The 22,920-nt window shown below is 42.5% G+C and overlaps 1 protein-coding gene across 5 annotated transcripts in view; it reads left to right on the top strand.

The window, feature by feature from the left end:
* The window catches only part of LOC119181309 (microtubule-associated serine/threonine (MAST) protein kinase dop), a 259,056-nt gene that overhangs the window by 199,168 nt on the left and 36,968 nt on the right, over positions 1–22,920 (top strand). For all 5 annotated transcript variants that reach the window (XM_075875311.1, XM_075875310.1, XM_075875312.1 and 2 more), the window contains 4 exons: positions 6,538–6,566; positions 16,412–16,491; positions 18,427–18,493; positions 21,030–21,111. In XM_075875311.1, coding sequence (XP_075731426.1) covers positions 6,538–6,566; positions 16,412–16,491; positions 18,427–18,493; positions 21,030–21,111 — 258 coding nt within the window. The remainder of the gene's footprint in view (positions 1–6,537; positions 6,567–16,411; positions 16,492–18,426; positions 18,494–21,029; positions 21,112–22,920) is intronic.

The raw sequence follows: 22,920 nt of genomic DNA, 5'->3' as shown, positions 1-22,920 counted from the left end.
CCAGAACTATTTGCCATTAGCCCAATATCGCTGACCGGTTGTGATCTAGGTCTCTGGAATGCTTGATATATAAAACATTGCGCTATGCAAAACAGCCCAAGACAAACAAGGCAGGCTTCCCTCACAAGTTTTTGGCTTCCCTCATGCAAGGGGTCTTTCTCATATGCATTATGGAGAGTTAGTGCAGGGATTAGGAGTACGCCACCCAGTGCGGGTAGAAACCACCGCTTGCCATCACATGCTTGCCCCCACGATTCCTTGTCATCGTGCCGCCAGTCTATTCTGGGAGGTCACCGTTTGCATCTCTGCTGATGTTGTTTAACGTGATGGATGCCGTAAAACTGGAGAAGCTGTTATTGTCTGCAAGGTTGGCAATACTGGCACAGTCGAACGTATTGAAAAAAGTCACGCTGCCGCCGTTTGTAGCGTTCCAAAAATCACACTGAGTACAGTGTTGAAAAACAAGACCGACATCAGGCAGATTACATGCTTCTAGTGTCCTATTAGTCTGCATAGCTGTGTATAAAGATTTGGAGTTTCCATATTTTTTCGTGAATTTTCTGTCTGTCCCTGGACACTACCCCCGAAACCCCGAATACAAACCGTGATAATATACATAACTAAAATAAAGTCCTGCATATTGCTATGTAGGCATGTTTTTTTTTATAATCTTGATAAGCAGTGCTGTAAAACCGATTTGCGCACAGAAATTCACACCAAAAATGTGATAACTTCATTCAATGTTGCGTGTCAAATTATTTGATATAATGAACTATACCCCTCCCCCCCCCCCCCCTTTTTTTTTTCGGAGCATTTTATGTGGGTTCCACTGTATTGGGGATCGATTGAGCTGGTTGTTAATGAATACATAGCTTCTCAAAAGAAATGTACTGTTCAATTGAAGCTTGCCAGTGTTGTAGGAAATTACACGTGCCTCCCACTAGGGCTTTTTGTTAGACTCTCCATCTTTTCCCGTTAAATTGAAAAGAAGAGAGCATGCAGTAAAAGTTATTAGACTACGAAATTGCTTGACGGGGATAATACCTTTAAATTTTTCAGTAACCTCGACATAGAAATCTGGTAATTATTATTGCAAGACTTTTTTTTGTTATAAGGCACAAAGAACAAAGCACTTTGTCAAATGAAAGATCTTTCAAATGGAGTTTTCTAAACATGAGCTGTTGTCAGCTCAATTTATCTTGTAATAACTTATTGTTATGAACATTCTTGCGATATCAGTTAATCAATATATTGTTAGATACACGTACTTCGTTATTGCCACGTGCAGCTTTTTTTAGATTTTCTACTAGGTTGTGCATTTTGTACGTTGTGACATCTTTTGTTTGTTGTTTCTGCTTCAGCGAAATTGTCTATCGGGTCCAGACTCCTGTGCGGTACTGGAACTGTAGTGTAGTGCTGCATAGCTGTAACGCGCATGCCATCTCAATATATGTAGCACCAAAAAGAACTGGCGAGCTGCTTCCTGTGCCCTGGGCAGGAATTCCGATTCATGTCGGCCGCAAATTTCAAATGAAAAATGTTGAGCGGCCGCTTTCTGTTCTGGATCCTTTGCTAGTCTGGGCAGAGATTCCAGGCATTTTTCAAAGGTTTCTGCATGACGTGGAGGAATCTCGGCATAGTGTGCAAACAAACAAAGGAAGTGAATATAGTTTATTACCACGTTCGAAGCTTCCTTTCTAGTGGAGAAGAAATCCGAAGGCCGAAGAGCTTCAGCTTCCTCGAGTTTGTTATTGTTTGCCATCTTTGCTTTCTTATTGTTCCTACTTCTTCTCTCCCCCTCGTTCTTTTGTTTAGGCTGGGCTTGGCCCGCGAGGGTTACTTTGTTTTTGCGAGCCTTCCAGATTCTTAATGCGCTTGCTGCTTCTCACTGCCTGACCCTTGGTCCAGCCCATCTATTAAGCAAGTGTGGTCGGGAGGGTGGGGGGAGTCTCCTTCGCCCCTCTCGTTGTTGGCGTGGCCCTTTTGTATGGGTGACTGATAGCTGTGAGGGACTGTGCACGGACTGATGGAAAAACAAACCTCTCTGCGACCGAGGGCAGCCTGCCAGAAACAGTTCAAGCGTTCACCAGGACCTCTCCTGAAATGTTCCAGAAGATTCGCTCCTCGTCTGATGGCCCACCACTTGTGTTGCTGGCAATGTGTGCTCACCATTTGCTATTAGCTTCACGACTCTAATCGTAACCACTAGACTAATTGTAACCGCGAGACCCTGTGATACATGTGTCAAAAGAAAAAAAAAAGATGGCTATCTACAAGCGAGACCATGGACGTCGTAATCACCACTTCGGGCATCATCAGTGTGTTTTATTTATTTATTTATTCACTGCTCCCTCTGGGCACTAGACCTGCATGACGTCTCCTCCTCCTCCTACAACTACTTTCACTACTTTTACTACTACTACTGCTGCTACTACTACTACTACTACTACTACTACTACTACTACTACTACTACTACTACTACTACTACTACTACTACTACTACTACTACTACTGCTACTACTACTATTACTGCTGCTGCTGCTGCTGCTGCTGCTACTGCTAATGCTATACTACAATGATGGCAACGACAACAGTACAGGGTTGGCTTCACTGTAAAAAAAAATATTTTGAGATTTCATGTGCCGAAACCATATCACAAGGCAAGAAACTGTAGGGTACAATTATTTATAAATTTTAAACTCTGGGAATTCTTGGAAATGCACCAATACTGAAGCAGACGGGCGTTTTAGCACTTTGCCAAAAAGAAAATGTGCAGCCTCGTGCTTGGCGGCACGCATTAAGAAAATGTGTATAGCTTATGATATGCTACGAGAAGCCGTTCAACGAGAAATGACGCTGGAGCGAACATTTTCACACAAAGGCTTGTCTTCATAAATGCAGCAGCTGCTTCCCTTAGCAGAATGGTCCATAGACTATTTTTACGAATGCGTGCCACCATTTTTGTCTACTGTCTTTGCCACTTTGTATGTGTAACTAGTGAATTAATGGTACTAGACAGCCCTGCACACAAAAACGACTGTACGAGTTTATTCAGCATTTCGTGACTCGGTCAGTTTGACGTCGCAACGTACATAGCTGACGTATGCCGGGCACACTCTCCCCCTCTTTCATTGGGGGGGGGGGGGGAGAAGAAAGAGAGAATCAGCTTGTGCATGAAGAAGGGGAAAGAGAGCAGTGGGAAGGTTTAGTGTTGTGGTTAAAGGGAATGCAGAAGCATACTTGGGCAGTGTCTGTTACCTAGAAACTGATAAGATGGATCGAGGCCAATTAAGTGAGACACAGCCGGAAAGATCAGGCAGTAGGCTATGTAGGTTCTGTACATAGTGTGGATGTACGTGACAGCCGACGTTCAGCCGGCGGTAGTGGCAAGTACTCAGTGACAACAGGATGAGTGCTGCCGCATGTGAATGTACCGCCTGTTCCAACTCCCCCCAAAGCACTGCCACGTACAAGTCTTTACACTTACGGTCTGTTGACTATTTTTATGGATGCATGCTGCCTTCTTGGGCTGTTCACTTTACCATTGTGTACCTGTAGCAAATGAAATAGTGGTGATATAGTAGACTCATTTGTGAGAATGATCAAATGAATGCATTTGTTTATTTCATAGCCTCGTTAATTGGACATGACAGCTATCGCTGATAAATCGGGTGTATAAAAATCGAAGGTAGAGACACCCACAAGTCGAAAATAATATCTGCCTATAGACTGGCACTTTGTATGAAACATACACTTTGAACGATAACATTGTTCCAAGTTTGCTGAGCTTCTTAAAGTCAGGTTTTGTCTGTTGCAGTGCTTTTATTGGCACATGATCTTAATTTATACATTTGTAGACAGATGCTGCTGCTGCAATTTATGAGAAGTGCTTTAATATTTTGTCATTACTTCATGTGTTTCCGTTTGAACTGTGCAAATGTTTTATGCATATAAGGAGCTTGCAAAACAAGTGCTAATCGATTCTGTGGCTGTCGTTGAAAATGGATTACTGCTTGCCTAGCAAACTAATAATGATAGCCATTACTTAACACCATTCATAATCAATAACAAATGACTTCCTTGATGTGTCTCACTTCATATAATATTGAATTACACAAGTAAGTACTGATGGGCTTAAACCTTGCTGTATACTTACACAGGTCTCATGTGAGTTCTTGAAATCCTTGAAAACCCTTGAATTTCAAAAGGTCATTTTCAAGGCCTTGAACATGCCGAAATTTTCGCAAATCCTCGAAAATCCTTTAATTTTGTTTTTTGTTTTTTTGAATAAACATTGTCGCACATTTTACGGCATATTATTGATGATGCCGTAAATGTAGCAGCTGGCACATGTAATGTGCCCATGACAAATTATTGAGAACATCAGTAGCTTCTGCGCGGAACCAACACCGTGCAATTTTGGAAACTCTGAAAAGGCTATAACAGGAGAATGAGAAACAGGAAAAGAAATTTTGATTTGAGGAGAAGGATCAAATCCTTTTAAAAAAAAAGAAAAGGAACTAGAAGCCGCTGTTGAGGAATGAACTGCTACAGCAGACTGATATGCAGAAAAGGCCGAGAAAATCGGCGACTTGACATGCGTCATCAAGTCATACAGCCTTATAGCACTGCCAAGACAAAGAAGCAGGAGATAGTGAATATTGGTATGAACATTCAGAAAAAACAACAAGGCATTGCATAATAATTCCTTAGTTTTTTCCATCTGAATAAAAGTTTGCAACTTGTGTCTTACTGCAAGTGATTACCTATGCAACTTCAAGAAACTATGATTGAAAGTTATCTAGTAAGAAAATGTCATTGGAGCCATGTTCTTGGCGTCTGCTCCAGTGTTACACTTTTTCTACGAATTTTAGTTATTTCAAGCCTTTATCCTCTCCTGAACATGTGTTAATTGAGTGTCTAACAGACAATGTGGTTGTGAATTAGTATTCATAGCTTTGAAAGTCCTTGAAAACCCTTGAATTTTCATTATGTAAACGAGCCTGAACCCTATCACAGTAATTGTAGAGTGATAAAAATATGCATCTAGCAATTGCATAGGTACAGGCTTCTCTCATGGGCACGAAGCACTTGCTCCCAGTCAGTTTGCTTTTGCATGTTTTGTTTTCTCGTTTACTGCTACTTTCATTCCATCAGTTTCCCCGATCGGTACTGTTGTTTGCCATCGTCCATACAAAGTAGTTTTTTTTTTGTTCATGTAACACGTGTCACTTTTAACTTTTATTAAAAGGCTCCTTTACTTAAGGAGTCATTCCGTCTTTCAACCATCAGCTGACCGCCAGTTGTGTGTTGCATTGTCATCTGTGATGTTTTGTATTGTTAGTGTGCAATGTTGTACCTGCACAAGGGTTTATATGTTGTGCAAGCAGCTTCAAGAAATTTCGCTGCCGTACCGACAGCAGGTTTCCACCGTTGGCAGTTTAGTATTGAGTTTAGCAGAATTGGTGACATAAAGTATGAAATACAGGTGGGAGACAACGGAAAGAAATACGGAGTGTTGAGAGGTTGTCTGAACAAGAATAATTGCCTCGAAAAAGCTTGTCGATGTTTTAGTTTGTGGATAAAAAAAGCATTTAGTCCGGTTCCTTTTCAGATAAGCTCTACGACACAAAGCATGGGCTTTTAGAGTTTATTATGACTCCTCAAACTGCATCAGGAAAATGACATAGCTTTCCTCAACCACAAAATCTAAACTCATTCTGCAAGTACAAGCAGCGGTCCAAACTCTGGGGCTTCAGAGCTGCTTTGAAATTCTAACAAAGGCAAGTGTTCATGCCCCCCTGTCAATATGAACCTGGGGTGGTATTTGTGTTTTCACTTAGTAGACTGTTCATTTCATCATGCGTTGATTGGCTATATCTTGAAACCGAGCAACCCCGCACCAGTAGTGAACCTTGGCTTTGATCTCTATCCAATCATTGAACACGTATATGGACACTCAGTTTTGTAGACACTTGCAAAATACCACCCCTAGCTAGTGTCTTAGCCAAGTTCACTGACCTGCAGGGCACAGTGATAAATTGTTTGTGCCTGTTTGTCAAAATAAATAACCCTTGTTGCACATCCAGAGAAAGCAACTGAGCCTTTCTCCACTTGCTTTATTTTGCGGCCACTGTTTATGCAAAACCACGTGTTTCTATTCTGTATTGCCATTTACATCTTGAATGAGTGAGTCATCCCTCACACCCACAGAGACACAGTAGTGGTTTGTTTACCTTGTTTATCAGTGAGCAAACTTGCTCTTTTCACTCTTTACTCTGAGCTTATCATTGGGCAACCCGATCATCTGTTGTAGACTTAAGGAGGTGGTGTGGTTGGGTGTCGTGACCCCGTGATAACAAGAGTTCAAGGGGATGATGGTGTTGGAAGGGGGGGGGGGGGGGGAGGTTAGTCACCTGACTGATATGACTTTTCAGACAGCCCAAGCGGTCTGTCGGGTGTCTGCATGTGCATGTGAAAGAGGATCCTTATCTCGCCCGCCATCTACAATCTTTCTTTTTTTCATCTCTTTGCAGAAGGAGCTCAATGTCTCCAGACGAGGAAGGTGAGTGATCGACAGCTCTGGGGCGTTTATCTGTGGGCCTTTTTTTCATATATTTTTTTGGACCTTTTAACGAGAATTGGCAGCGCTCTTTCTGCTGCGGGAGAAGGACTGCCCACGTGCTGTGGCGCCTGTCTGCTTACCGACTAGCCGGCCTGTTTGCAAGCCAGTTCGTCTAGCTGTCCAAGCAAAGTAGGCCGCCTCGATAAGGGTTGTCAAGGAAGATTGGCGATGCTGCCGATGCGTCCGTTAAGGAAGTTGACAAGTTGCGGGCATCATCAAACTGCACTGCGCTTGCAAGCAATACTTCTGAGGGCTCGTTTCTTTCCCAGCAGGCCAGCACTTCGTGTAATACAGCAGCCCCATAAAAGCTGCTCGTACGCCGAGCTGGGTCTCCTGGTTGTTGACACGTCACGTGTGGCACCATAAAAACTGCACACGTTACGAGGGGCCCTATAACAATTGTGCATACGCGAGGTAGACTGCAGGACCGTTGTTACAGTGTAGCTGTGGGCCTGTAAAAGTCGTGCACGCCACCTGGCGTCTCTGGCGCTGAGGAAAAGCAAGAATCAGCTTGCGGTATTTGTTTTGAAGAAGTTGAGGGATTCTGATCTCGATTGCTCTTAGTGAGATGGAAGTGAGCTCGAACATTTAACGTACTGTAAACAGGATTCATAAAACAGAAAAGCCGCCCACTTGAACTGCGGGCATTGAAATGGCTGTACTTTCTCATAGATTTGAGTGTACTGTGTGATATTTTGTTCAAAACAATAAAAGAGGTCCCAGACAAAGGAAAAGATATATATGATCTGACTAGTCACTGTCACTTTTAACAGTATGACAGCTGTTGACCGAAGAGAAAACAAATAATTGATCGACACGCCGTAGAAGCACACTGTGTGTGTTCTAGCTTCACTACTATCATTCAGTTCTGTAATGTATTCATTTTCAGCTTGTTGAAATTGCCGCAAAGAATGGGCTGTTGTCAGTTACATCGGCATTATTGACCCAGGGGTTTGTCTTTCTGAGAAATGGAGGGAACTAAGATATGTGGTAAGTCCATGAAAAACTTATGTGAGACTATTATATATAATCTGCAGTTAAATTTAGAAATGGTAAGCAAACGAGAAGTGCAACTGGCTGGAAACACAATATCCGGTTGATCTGCGACATTGTTTCGACTGCAGGCAATAACTCAGCATATAGAGATTGCAATGGGAATTTGACTGACACTGTCTCGGGCGCCACATTACGGCATAGGTGTTGTTTGTGTCGAAGGTTGTGAAAAAATAAAAATGAAAGATGTGCTTCAAAAGCTGAGCAGGTTTCGAACTGTCCCCCTGGGAGGCCGCATGTGGTCACCTCATGCTTTTTCTTGTAAACCATGCTACAGCGTGTCTCGTGTCCGTGAACGGCTCCCCTCCCGAACCTCGGGCGTGGCCTGCTTTTTCTGGTGTGTCAAAGAGACTGGGTCATGCAGTTTTGTTTGTGTGGGTCTTCTGTCTGCGTGCGTCCCACTTTCACGCCATATTTCTTGCCAAAATTAGCCTTGACACTTCGAACCTCATTGTCTCGCATTGCATAAAAAGGAGAAAAATACAATGCACATGCCTGGCTTTTAGTTATGGTGTATAATAAATAGTTATGTATATACTAAACAAGCATGAATTTACAGACTCCACTCCAAAAATCAAGGACAAGGTATTTGGAAGTTACTGATTGGAAGCTTTTGGAAGCTTGTTCCAAGCTTCATGCTTGCATGTTCTTTTGCACGCAAGAGATGCTTTACAGGTTTCCTGGAACTCTGGAAATGTGTCAGTGCGTTTCATCGGTACCGATTTGAGTTTCGGCATATTCAATTACTGACCAACGCCCTGCATATCAAAGCCGCAGGCTCATAGGTATGAGCAGATTTTTCATTAGGGCGAGCAGTTTCATTGTAATCCCCCCCCTCCTCCTTCTGCTTACTTTGTTGAAGTCCAAAAGATTATGTGCTTCACAGTTGATTAAAACGCAAATATGTAAGTGATGACATGCCTCTCACAGTGGTCTTTGGTTCCTTGCTTTCTGGGAGTAATGGTGGGAAGTAAACATTTCTTGGAATGTGACGTTGGGTGCCTTTTTCTGCCTTTATCGTCAAAAACCTGTGATTACGTAACCTTGCTCTTTGAACGATGGCTGTACAGGTCTGACGAGTCAAAGTATGGGGCAAAAGTTAGCCCCTCCGTTCACCTCAATCGAATTATTGGGAGAGAGAAAGGGGGGTGCATTCTTTCTGTGCACGCCTATGCTGTGGTCGGTTTGACAGCCAGCAATGACTCTCGCAAATTGAAAGCGCTACTTCAGTAAGGTCGGTGGGTTGTTCTCGCACTTGAAATACTGGGCACAGGAAGGAGAGGGGTGGGGGGTCTTCTCTGGTTACCTTATAAGGAGCCGTAACACTGACCTAGCCTCCAAATGTGGAGTGGACAGGAACCACGGTGTGTTTTGGGAGGGGGCTGCTGCCAGGGTGAGAGAGAGAGCTCAGCGAGGAGAAAGCAGGGTGGGGGGGGGGGGGGGGGGCGTGGCTAAATTTAGGGACGTCCTGGCGGGCTGCAGCAGCACCATTTGTGTGCTCCTCTGCACACCTGACTCACGGGCCAAAAGTGGCTGCCTAAACTGTGCTGCGTCTTTTCTTTCTCTTAAAAGGAAGCTAAAGGAAAAACATTAAACTAGACTGGACTGGCCGTGCATTCTTTCGAAACTTGATTCTTCTGAGTGAAGCTTAAAGGGGCCTGTGCACTGTGTGTGGTTTAAGGTTGAAGTTCAGGGGAAAATAGAAGCAAGAAGAAATGAAAAAGTTGTCAACTCAGGGCGGCGCATTGCTGGAGCCAACATGTCTACAAGCAGCCTTGTCTCTTCAGTTGCTGTCTTTTTTGAGGCTGCAACTGGCAAGACAAGGCCTAGTTGCTGAAGCATTTGCTTCAGTGGCAGCCCATGTTCATGAATTTTTCATGGTTCAAGGTTGTCACATATGTGTGTCGACAGGTCATGGTGTATGTTTTTGCCATCCTTTTTTTTTCTTGTTAAGGAAGTGCTAAACTAGTAGTAGAAGTTGGGCTCATCTTTCACTCCTCTTTCCCAACGCCACTACGCCACGCTCTCTTATGGGACGGAAAAAATTATCATTTTTCGGAACTTAAAAAAATCACGATCATGGTCTTAAAATATTTGTTCAACTCTCTAGTTTTATTGCACAATTCTTTAATGAATTTATTATTAAAAGAAAAAAATTTTAAGTCTATATTCAATTTTTGTGAAGTCTAGTGTAACCTTATGTCAGTGTGATGTAGGCGTTAATTATCCTTTTATTTGGCTTGTTGAGTAAGAACTGCTGGAAATTTTCTCTTGATAGTGTTTACAACACCCCGGTCTATTTTCATGGACAAGAAAATGACTGAGGCTGGGCAAAAATCATCAAAATCTTCACCATTATGACAAGCTGTCTGGTGCAAACAGATCTGTCCTTTAGCTTATAGAAAGAACATACATTTTGCACCTAACATAGTTTCTTGGTCAAGAATCATTGTTTGGTACGAGCTAATTTTCAAAATTTTAAACTGCACTTCAGTCTTTCATTAGCAGCTGCCACTACATCAATGTCGTCATTGTATCTGTGTCCGTGCCCTTACACTCAAAGAACTTGGTGTGGCAATAGTGCCATGTGTAAACTAGTGTGACTACAATCTTTTGAACTTTAATCTCTTTAAGATCTGACTATCAGGCTCAAGGCACTGTTCGTTTCATTGTCTTGGTGGATATGTACTTAACGCACCTATGCAGTGCGCTAAGTACATGAGGCTAACTGCATGAGGCTCCTATGCAGTCATTTTATATGGCTATCTATTGCAATTCATTTGTTAAAGGTGTTTTACCCACAAATATTTTGCATTGCACACGTTGGCAAAATTTTGACTTAATGAGACAGAACGATCTTTGTTACAGCGAGTCATTGCCAACCACATATAAATTTTCCCTTCGGCGGCATCGTTTGTTTGCCATTTCAAAATACATCCGCACACAGAAGCATGCTTGTGAACTTCAAAGCAAAGTCATCGTACCACGCTTTAAGGAACTCTATAGAGGCTGAGGATGAAACTCGAATGGGAAGTGACGAGCTTCTTACCGCCCAAACGGAAAAACCAGAGAAGGCAACAGGCTGCTCATGGTTTCCAAATTGAGAGAGCTTGTGCACTTGTGAAGCCTCAGTACGCGTGAGAAACCGTCCAGCTGTGTAGACACATTCAGCCACCTGGCTTCTTTCTTTTTATTTATATTTTGTTTTATCTTTCCTCTAGAGTAATGTTGAACAGCTGGCACTTCCCATGGTTTTTGATGCTGCAATAATTGCTTTTATTTTAATTCACGAAACAGTTATGGTTTTGATTCAGGAAACAGCAATGTGAATTAAAAAAAGACAAGGTATGCACGCACACACCAATGTAGGTTATTATAGCTCAGTGGCTTGATCATCTTCGAGCTGCATTTCATTAGGAGGTTCCTGTGTCCTTAGAGTTACATGGACATTAAAAAAGACTCCAGGCAGTCGAAATAAATACGTGTTATAATGTGGCTTTTGCTCATAGAGTATCCAAATTTAATTTAACCAGGTAGCAATATTTCACTTGCTCCCTCTTGAGAAGAGGAGGGAGGACAAACATTAAGAGAACAGAGAAGAGAGTGTGAATCCATCAGTGAGCTCGGCGGCATGCATGAAACCAGTGATCGAATGAAATTACCCAATTATGTCAGTCACTATCTTACAGCCCCAACTGTTGTGTTCCATTCATTGTGAATAACTTCCATAAATTGTAGTTTATACAGTGTTCGTACAAGTATGCAAAAAAAAAAGAAAAATAAGGGAAGCAATAAACACTTCGAAAGAAAGCTGGTAGGCATATTTTTTATCTGTGCAGTGCATATGGCGCTTGGCTGTTTTTGCAGCCTGTGCCAGTCATTGGTCAGAAGACCTTTACGTGCTTTTTCATGCATGCAAATGCATTATGTATGACATGAATGACAGGAGACCTAATAACCATTTTGCTTCGACGAGATATGAGGACATTACGTGCCTGTCACATCTGCATGACAGACAAACTCGTGACGGAAGAGCGTGCTTGTAGAGCGACGCGGTGGGTATGGAACGGAACACGTTACGGGTGGACAACTGCAGCTTGTGCGACACAGGAAAAGGTAATAGGATTCAGAACAAAGGCGAGCGTAGGCGCTGTCACAATGTCGTGTGTCGGTAAAGAGCTGTTGTTGATGGCCGGGGCACGTGAACAAAAACATGTGCATGGAATCGGGTGTACTGCAAGTGTTGGCCACCACTCTGTCATGTACAGCATGGCTCACTGTCAATGGGAACAGTACCTGAGTGCTAGCAAAGATAGTGCGGCAGCAACCTTCTCATGTTGATCAGAAGGAAGCCGTTTACATGACTCATTGTGCAGCCAGCATCAAAAGTTTAGGGCCCACGAGACATAATACAGAGCAGAATATTCCCACGGCTTTAACAGCAGGCAGCCTTGAATTCAGATTTCTAACTTGTTCTAAAGCTTGCAAATTTTTTTTTACTTACATATTTTTGTTATCGCAATAGAATTGCGATACTTTGGTGTGTTGTGTCTATTACTGTAAATTTCTATAGCATGCATATCTGCCGTCTGCTGCTGACGTTTGAATTGGGCTGACGGGCCTGTCAAGCTGCTTGTATGCAGCTTTTGTCGTCAGCCTTTCAATGTATTCACGATAAATAAATAAAGAATACCTCACCTAAAAAAAATAAAAAATAACGTGCTCTGTGCAGTTTGAATGAATACAGTAAAAATTGCTTGGCAATTTGATTATTTCTCAGACCTAGTGGTGTCTAAATTTCTGACTGCAACTGTACTTACAAAAATTAGTTGGGTAAACTTTACACCATACTTCGTAATTTAAAAAAAAATTGTGGAATACTGACTGCATGTTCATGGAGGATTGCTCACACTTCATTTAAGAAACTGAGTAAATGTACATTAAAGATTTTTTATGATGCAGATCCATCAGTTTTGCCTGTCACGTTGTGTTTGGGTGATCAAATTTCAAAAGAAATATGAGCAGCATTGGTATACAGTCAGCTTGTATTTGTAATTAAAGGCATGAAAAGAAATGAAAATCTACATAGCACTGTTAAACTGCTAGGTTAACTAGCCCTCTTAATTATGTAAATTTTTCAATGGAATACTATTAAAATACACCCACCAGCAGTGATTCAGAAGGGGAAGTTTTTATGTGAAATTGTTTAGTAAAATTTGGCTTAATGCAGATATCATTAAAACAGCAGTTTAGGGTAATTTTATAACTTTTATTATATTATATAAATGCTATCATCCTTTTCTGCTTAATAATTAAACCTCTTTTTTTGTGTGTGTGTGAAGCACCACCCTTGGCATATTACAGACGATAAGGAGCAGCTCTTCTTTTCTTGGTTTTAGTAAAACAAACAGGGATCGGTAACAGAACAGACCTTAAGAATAGCAAGGACGTGCGTGACAAAGGGTTTCGACCTTCTCGGAGCAATTGATTAGCAGGTCAACAACTGCTTTTTCCCAGAGCCTGAATGCAGCCTGCGGTACGGCTCAAAACGAATGCTCAAGTCCTAGCAACAAAGTAGAGGGCATGCCACGTGATGAATGGACTCTGAGAGCGTGCAGCGCCGAACAATAGATGAGCAGCGCGTATTAGCAGCCCTGATGAGTAGGGGGCGGCGCCTTTTGATCTCGCAACAGATGCGAGCACCTGCGCGCGTTCCCGCAGTTTTTTCTTTTGCTCATCACCGTGTTTCGATTTGAAGAAGAGAGTATGCGTGGGTAGAAGTGTTGTACGCAAGAGTGGATCGCGCTATTCCTGGTTTTTGGTGGTGGCTACGTCAGTCATCGGTGGGAGGCGAGATTTTTTCGATGGTGTGCTGTCGATTCAGAGCGAGCATGATCGCGCCGGAACGCCGCTTCACTTCGAGGCGTAGGAGTCCAGAGATGAAGATTTCACGGGCGTCGTCACCACGGTAATGTAGCTGTTCACGTTTATGTAATATTACATATCTGAAAATAAACACCTGCGATGAGCAAACAAAACAACTCATTATTTTACTAACATTACAGTCAGTGAACCAGCTACAGCATTATTGAACTGATAGTTGTTTGTTTGTTTGTCGCTAGTGTGTTTACTTGAAAATATTTATATAGGTTAAGCTAATACTTTTTTCTTGTCTTTTTTTTAACCAAGCGTGCATGCATGTATGTGCATGCATGCGTGCACACATGTTTATACTACAAAAACTGGTACACACTGGTCTCAAAACAAAACAGTGTGTGTGTGTGCGTGCGTGCGTGCTGTGTGCACTGCTTAACTGAAGACTGCAGTGAGATCTTGTCATGCTGATTCCTTGGTACATTGTGCTTTATTTGTTTAATGAGTTCATCTAATTGTGCATTCATCTAAAAAAAGCACCTGATCACCGAATAAGGACACAAGCATGAATAAATAATTGGCTGTAAACATTACGAAAAAGGAAAAAAAGGGAAGAGGTTTCTTTCGACGTTGATGACTTAACAAGGCAGATCAAAACATTACATCAAACATGTTAACGGCTTCCGCAAGGTGTTCGTTTGTGAAAGAGTGTCATGCAGAAGGAACTCACTGTACGAAGTCACTACTGAACAGTACTACAGTGTTATTTTTTCAGGTTGAGGCTGCTAATTTTGCACAAATAAATCTCTCATTTCATTTTTTAACGTGGACTAACCAAATTGTGTACACATATGAATGTGTGTGTGTATTTACAACTTTTCAAAACTTCCAACTTTGTGGTGAGGCTTCAAACTAACCTTGGAAAGGGAACTTCAGCGCAGAAATCACCAACTCGGGCTTAGCCACCTTACCCTGCGATGTAGTGATTGCGAGCAATGAGCGATGGTAATAGTTCGTTGATAGGATTTTACGAACCTGTTTTGGAACAGCATCAGACAGCGACGCAATGCTGTGTTCGTGAGCTATGATATCAGTTCCAGTGTCAGTGCTCCATACTTTACATTGTACGTTCGCTTTTTCGTCTGCGGTGCTCGTTTGATTTTTGCTCGGTTGGATCTTGAAGGGGCAACACAGAAACAAATTTTTTTAGGTAAAGACACTTGGTAAATGAGAAAACGCACAAAAAGTATATGCAGGTGGGGCCTTGAAATTCCTGCATGAAATGCTGGAATGTCATAGTTTCTGACGGTGTCGACTAGCTCCTACGTTGTTCCCAATTTGTGAAAAATGAGGATAATATCCTCTTAGGACAGACTTGGCGAACCAAGTTTCTGTAATTTTGGCTGAGTTAGCATCACCAAAATATGAAAAATGCAATTTGAAATCTGTGATCTCACTTGTACAGACTTCAGCACAAAATTTTAAAATCATGCTTCCACCTTTGTGTCCTCTATTAAATAAACTTATACAGTTGAATGCCTTTATAAAAGACACTGATGTAATAGACAAATGGGTATAAGAGACACTGCTGTGTTTACATTAAAGTAGGGGTTGATAAAAGAACGCATACATGGTACCCTGCTATGAGACACACTTCATATAAAAGACAAGAATTGCTCTCCGGTGCATGTCCCTTATAAAGCAGTCCAACTGCAGTGGCAAAATCAATGGAATTGGAGTTTTCAAAGTACGATTCATCCGGCTAAACCGATTCATCACTTTATTGTCCTCTTAATGGGGCTGTTGAGCACTGTTTTGTGGCAGTGCCTTGTCAAATGTCTTTTTGTACCCGGCCGGTTATTATAGTGATGGCTCACCCTCCATTATTAGCAGAACCAAACGCCAATAAGCAGTAGTTGGTAAGACCAACATGCATGATGGTCTGCAGTCCCGCATTACGTGAAGCGTAGCGTATGCATTTTTAAGGTCCTCGTTTTGACGCTTTTTATAAGCTGCTGCCTCCAGCAGGTGTGTGAAAGTTGACTTTTCTTCTTCGGCAGCTGTTCTTACGGCCTGCTGCTACCTCTGATTTACTGAAACGTCAACACAAAAGCCTCGCATTTCATGCAGAGCACATTACTCTGCGATTGTGTTGGTTCTTGTCTCCTGGCTTCACGCGGTGCTTTTAATTCTTTTTTTGTTGCAACAATACCTCAAATGGAGTGTTTCAAATGCATATACTTGTCAAATAAACCGGTTGATTTAATTGAATGGGAACTTTCTCATAAAATGACCCCCTTGGTACTAGTTATTGCAGTTTTCCTACTTCAGCTGCATTTCCTGCAGAGCTGGTCGCTGCTTACAAGACAGTCATCAAGGTGATGTTTGTAAAGTTTAACTCCACAATGCGTGGGTTACAGCAGGATCCTCGATGCATTTTGCCTCAGTCCTCTAAAGATGTTGTTCTTGAAACTGGGTCTCAGTGCAGCATTTCAGTGAAAGATGATGTTGCTTTGCTACTGTGCAGTTTAAGTTTGCAGTTGGAATGTACGCTCATATGCAGTGAGCTGTTAAACAGAGCTGTTAAACAGTTAAAGAAATTTCAGTGATGAGCCTACACCCTTATCTTTTTCTCACAAATATACTGTCCAGCTCTCTTGATAAGACCCCTGATTACAGGAATGCAGCCCTCATCAAAATATGCTTGGTGCAGTTTTATTTTGACACTACATTTTTGGGGTTTGAGCCTTTCATATAGAACTCTTTTCTCTATTGTGTATTGTTGTTGTTGACTAGAACTCTTTCATATAGGTGAGCATTGTAAATGAATCATTACCTGCGTTCTTTTTTCTGTGCAGTCGGTGCTCGTCGGCTCGCAAGAGCCTCATCTGCAATACTTCCCCAACCCTTCCCAGGTGTCATTCTCCCATTCCGCAGAGTGAGTTCTTGCTTTGCGCTTGTCATTCAGTTTGAGTGATATCGAGTGATGCTACTTGTCTGCCAGCTTTTTGATCCTTAGGCTCAATGACACCTGTGATTAGCACGGGTGGCATGGCCATTTGCGAATGGCAACCGAAATAGTTACACAGAGCAACTGATGTTCACACCTACACTTAATCTTTACCCGTCGCCACACAGAGTGAAGAATCGCTCGTATTTCCATTGCCCTGTAAAATAGGTTGATGTTCTATTCCTGAGCATCTGATTGATTCAGAAGTTTGCGACTGACAAATCAAACAGCGAGTGACTGGGCGGAAGCAGTCGCATTGCGACCAATGCGGCCATTTGCAACCAGTTGCTTTGAGACTAACTTGGTCGCGCGACTGGTGCAAGTCGTAGGTGTGAATGAACTTGTAGCATAGAGCAGTGCCTTCTCAGTGCAATGAGATGGATAAAGAGACTTTGCCACGGCTGCAAAGTTGCACTGAAGGGGCCCTGAAGTGCCCTATATTACATGTAGTTGCCAGGGAAACGAGTTGACAAGTGAGGCTTACTTTTCTTCCTCACATTTGTGTGAAGGAAGTGTCTGCACGCTTTGTAAAGTTTATCTTCGTCGGCGTTTCTGTCATGAACGTGCCCGACCTCCGCAGACTCCTTTGGGAATAGTATGATTATCTGTGATAGCGTGTCATAATTGTATGCCTTCATGTTACTTAAAAAGGCCACTTCACCTTAGAATCTAATTGAATATGGGGATCGGTTCAGTTATCAGCATCTGATGCACAGAATTTAGTTTAGTAGACATGAAAGATGTAAAAAAACTTGCCTGTCATAATATCTGCATCTTCGACATGAGCCACCACTTCTTTAATTAAACTTGTAATAAAATGAATTATTTTCTTTTAAAAATAGAAGTTTAAGATCTGAATGTTTAATTTGGAATTAAAAATTATTATTGCCATAAGTTGCAGCTATTTGTGCATCTAAAGTAGAGGACATTAATGTATTGCTCTGAAGTATACCACTGATTTTGTGAACATGGTTTCTGCAAAGCTCTCATAAACAAGGTAACCACTGTATGAATGTTTTAAACTTGCATCTTATATTTGCCCTCTTCAGATGTGCTAACCTCACTACAATTCACAAAAATGTAAAATTGATTTTGGATTTAATGTTACAAATGTGTCAACTTCATGCAGAAGCTTTTACTACAGTGTGGTCCTGATTCAAAATTTCTGCCTCCTACCGTCGGTTGAGCTTTCTTTGGTAGGCGCAGCAAATTTCTTTCAGAGCGATTCCAGAGAGCTTCTTAACCATCTTGATTGTTGTGCTAGCTTCGTCAATTTTATGTATAAAAAGTTCGACGACCTACTCAGTAGACATCACAAACCCTTGACAGTTAGGGGGTACGCACTGAGCCTTGATCCGCTAGGGGGTAACACCATCGCCACACCATTTTAATGGTTCGTTCGTATGCGCCGTCCTTCTGTTCGACCTTCGCCGTGCAGGAGGTGTTCCGGAGGTCTCTAAACATCCAAGTCGATTGATTGATATGTGGGTTTTAACGTCCCAAAACCACCATATGATTGTGAGAGACGACATGAGCATCTGCATTGCCATACGGATATCACACATAGCGTGTGAAACGAGATGTTCGTGTGTGTGACGAGCACGCGGACCGCTAAAATGTCGACTCCGGCACTACTGATCTTCGCAGATGACGTCGATTGCATACGGCCTGTAGCATTTATCAAAAACTAGAGCGATACAGCTAGGAAGGCAAAGGGCGTCAGCACTTCTTCAAGAGAGACTCCAGTAAATCTTGTGTTACAAAACAGCCAGGCCTACTTAAGAGTCAGTAATCAGTAGTTGTGGGTTAGGACCACAGTAGACCATGCTCTCTTAACATTTGCTGGCTTGTTTTTCCTTGCAGGTAGCCCTCTGGACAGTCCTCGAAACATGTCCCCAAGTCAGCACTTCGCATTCGCCCCCGTCAAAAAGTGAGTGCTTGTTTTACAGTGAAAGCTGTTATGAGGTCACAAAAAAAGTTCATCGACTCTGGTGGCGTAGTTGCCCTTTGCCGCCACCACCGGTGTTCGTAACAGCTTTCGCATGCAATGATGGGGAAAAATATATATTTATTTGAGCGAGCATTGAGCTTGGGCACTTTGTGTAGTAGTGGAGTATTCTACCATGGAGCCACGCTAGTGCTTGAAGCTTCTTTGCAAGAAAACCATATCAGACATCATGTCATGCAAGAAATCAAGCCAACAGATGTAATGTGACGTGGTAGAAGAGTGAAATAACAGGTGCCCCATAATGCAAATTACATGACAAGTGGGTGGTTTCAAAGCCTTCCACACGTTACAAAGGACTCGGCCGTAATTCTTTGTCATCACCAGCTGCTGCTTCATAGTGCTCGTGATGGCTTACAAACGCATTGTGGGTGCCTCGCTTCTCTGCAGAATGATGAACAATGGCATAATGGGCGGTTTCTTGCTTCACAAAATTGTGATTATCTCTGGGGTGTACAGGATAGCTTGCAGCGGACGAGCCCTCTACGGTTCACGCCCCGACGGACCTGAATAAAGTTTTTCCATCTCCTTTCTAAAAGGGCCACTCCTGCAGCTTTCACTGTGACTGTGCTGAATGTTTTGCAAAGGCCTTGAATTTTTTTTCCTTGATATATATATATATATGTATATATATATATATATATATATATATATATATATATATAGCTGCATGTTCAGTTCAGGTGTTTCTTCTTCTTCTTCTTCTTTCCTTCTATACATATAGCTGCCTTCACTCTTTATGTAATGCTGTCGATCATAGCCAGTCCACAGCATTGCTGAGAAAACAGAGCAGCATGTGCAGCGAAGGATTTCAAGTGCCCCCCCCCCACCTATGACTTCATTGCTATTCTTCAATAGTTCTGGAATTTCCATAGATAACGAAAACTGTGAAGTTCCTGGAAGCATTTAGCATAATTCATAGAAAACAGTGGGAGGAATGGTGGGATGAGACAAAAAGACAGGACATGCTACTGATGGCCAGCGTCAAGTGCAAATGCTTGCAGTTTGCAACTCCCCAGTCTCTTCTCTGTTGCCCCATAATTTTTAGGTTTTTTTTTCTTTCGTGAAGTCCTGTGAAAAAGCTCAAGCTCTGGCCATTGTATATAGTATTAGCTTAGTTCATGAATTCTTTGAAGTTCCCTGTGTACGTTTTAAAGCATTTTGCAACTACTGTAATACCACTGAATGTTAATTGTCACCTCTCAACTGCATTGGCACCTAACATTTGCAACTGCTTCAAATGCGAAGGAATTTTTCTTTAGGAAAAAAAAGACACAGTATGGCTGCAGCACAGTTTCAATGAAAAAATATCCTTCAAACAAGGTTGCTTGTGAACCAGCCTTACTGCAAGGTTTAACGTGCATCATCAACACAAGTCCCCTGTATTTCTTAGGCCACTTGAAGCTAGCGCTAGATTCAAGAAGACGACACTGTACTGAAACACGATCGAAATGCACTCTTAAGTGCACTTGGTGGCTGCGGCTGCAACGTACTTGACAGTCGGCAAACACTCCTCAGGTGAGAGATATGCAACGCACAGCACGTGGCTTATCTCTGATGCGAGAACCTTGCTTGTTACCCCATGCTCGGTACGATTGAAAGCACAGGGTCTCGATGACAATCTGTGTTGCTCTCGAGATAGCTGGTTTGCACACACTTCCTTTAATACCCTGTTGCTGCTCCTTTCCATTGACTTTGGGCTACTTGCTCGCATTCTTGACATCTCATGCCTTCCTGTCTCGTGTCTCGATTGTACTGGACTAGTATAGGAACGATGACAAAATGGTCGCATAACAATGTTTGCAGTGTGAACATCGTTGTACTCCCTTAAAGTAGCATTTTGAGAGGGCGATCGCAGATTTTGCGCAAACAAAAGCACTTAAAACGTGCAGTACAAGCGCCTTTAGCCTGTTCCATGCGGGTTGTTCATATTAGAAACCTGTGACCGTCTATTGCTATACAGCCAGTTCAAAAGCCTTGCTCAGTTTTCACAGGAAGGTTTAGCTTGGGGCTGACTCTTGACTTCCGAGTTTACGCACATGTGATGCAGAGTTTTTACTTGATTCATCCATGAAATGGATGTGCGTAAGTTTATTATTTAGGAAAATTTATCAACTCACTCAATTAATTTCTCCTACACTTCAACTCATCTCAGTGGCACAGCATGCACTCATTATAGAAGCAAGAGAAACGCTTCTAAAATAAACCATGGATGTTTTACTGCTCAGTAATGTAACTAGAAACTTTATGAAGTAACACGTTGTCTCTGCTGCTTTTGTAAGTGGTGTGTACGTAGGGAAAGATGTGTGCAATACTTCTCTAACTAGCACTCAGCGGATGTGACACTAAGAAAATCGTTCACAGGGTCGGCATAAAACTCCAGTCCTTACTTCTTGATGAGCTGCCTCACCGTTGTTCTAGGCATGATGACAGCGTGCCTCTATCCTCGATCTCCATGCAGGGCGGACGGCCGGCGATGGTCAGTCGCGTCACTGCCGTCATCGGGCTATGGGACCAACACACCCGGAAGCTCCAACGTATCTGTGAGTGGTTTCCACCGCTTCCCACCTCCTCTCACACTCTTTTGCATGTTTTAAAGACTTACTCTAATCATTCAGAGCTGTGTGTGACGTTACTGTGGCCCTGAGAATCGGGAAATAAGAACATACAAGGTGTGTTTTTTGGTGCAATACACGTATACTTTCGTTGCCACCAGGGCTGGTTTTAGTCGTATCTGCATAATTTTGACTTGTACACTTATCAGAGCCCTCATTATCGCTAGTGCTCAAATTCACAGTGACATGACACAGCTATGTCAAGCAACTGTGCATACCAGTTGTACTAAATGCTTTAATGTTGCCTTTCAATGTGTGAGCACTGTACAGTCACTTGCACTTGTGTGACTGAATTGTCACTTGTATAACTTACACGATGGAGATGGATGGCTTGATGAGCTAAAAGAAATTGTACATGGCTTCGATTTTTCCCTCACTGCCTCAACTAAATGATATTTTCTCATTTGGGATCATGCCCAAGTGGGAGGACAGTGTGTAGTTGTGGAATTACGGCTTGTAGAAGCCATAGGTGATATTGGAGCTTGTGAGGCCCTGTGTGCTGTGTGTTGCAAGTCGCATTCAGCACGACTGTATAGTTATACTTTATTAACTAGCAATTAGCACTTGCTCTAGTTCTGTTTGTTAACTCTATTCCGAGTTTACATTAAGAGTTGTGCAGAGTTTGTTGTATTACCGTAAAATGAGAAGCTCACAAATGTAATTCTCATTTTACAGCGAAAGCTTTTATCAGATCACAACTCTGGTCTCGCTCAGCACTGTAATTGTTCGCTGTCGCCGCCAGTGTCCGCAACCACATCGCGAGAGATTAGTGAAAAACCTAGTATCAATGACACAGTGTGGCTCGAACCCGGGTCCGCTGGGTGCCAACCCAGTATTCCACCACTGAGCTACGCCGGTGCTTGGGACTTGTTGGCAAACTTGCCCTCGGCAGGCTTGATGTCTGGAAAGCAATTGCGTTAATACGACTTATAAAGGATTTTAGAACAGCAAACAAACAACCAGGCCTCACACAATGTGATTAGTGTAACGAGTGGGTCGTCCAATGCTCCAACCCACTACAAAAGCTTGCTCTTTATCACCTATTAACAGTGGCGCATACCCACTTCAGGCATAATTCCTCATCGTCGTCAGCCACTGCATGAACAACTGGCACAAAATTCTTCGCAATAGTTTAGCAGACACCACGTTTCTCAGAAGAATGACGAAAGATAGCATACCGAATGCCAGCCTACTACCCTAAAATTTTTATTATTAATGCCGTAGTGGGTATCAAGCAAGCGTGCTTGCAGTAGTTACCCAATGAGTGTTTAGAAAAAGCTCTGAAAGGCTGCTCTTCTAGCATTCACTGTGACTGTACTGCGCCTTCTGCGTGGGCCTGGCATTTTTTATTTATTTTATTTCATTCTTTGTTTGCTTCTCTGTGGCACATTTTTTTTGCTCCTTAATTGTTTTCCTTTCACAGTACCCCTCCCCCTTGCAGCACAGTAGTCGTTCAGGAGCTTTGGAAAGGGAATTTAAGGGCTCATTGTTTTCTTTTTTAGACACAACATTGATTATAAATAACTGACAATCAAGCCAAGTAAAGTATAGGGGATGTTATTTGTAGCGAAAAGGCTGTTTGCCACGGGCAGGGGGGACTGAACCTGGAACCTTGGAATAATGCGGTGATGCTCTACCAATTGATCTACTGCGGCAATCAATGTATGCGATGACCTGGGAGTGTTAGAGAGCACCACTGGTAGCTATGGCGGCTTGTGTTTATGATTTATATTTTTT

Source organism: Rhipicephalus microplus, chromosome 10 (assembly GCF_043290135.1).
Source record: "Rhipicephalus microplus isolate Deutch F79 chromosome 10, USDA_Rmic, whole genome shotgun sequence".
In the NCBI taxonomy this organism is placed as follows: domain Eukaryota; kingdom Metazoa; phylum Arthropoda; class Arachnida; order Ixodida; family Ixodidae; genus Rhipicephalus; species Rhipicephalus microplus.
This window is presented reverse-complemented; position numbering and strand designations above follow the sequence as displayed.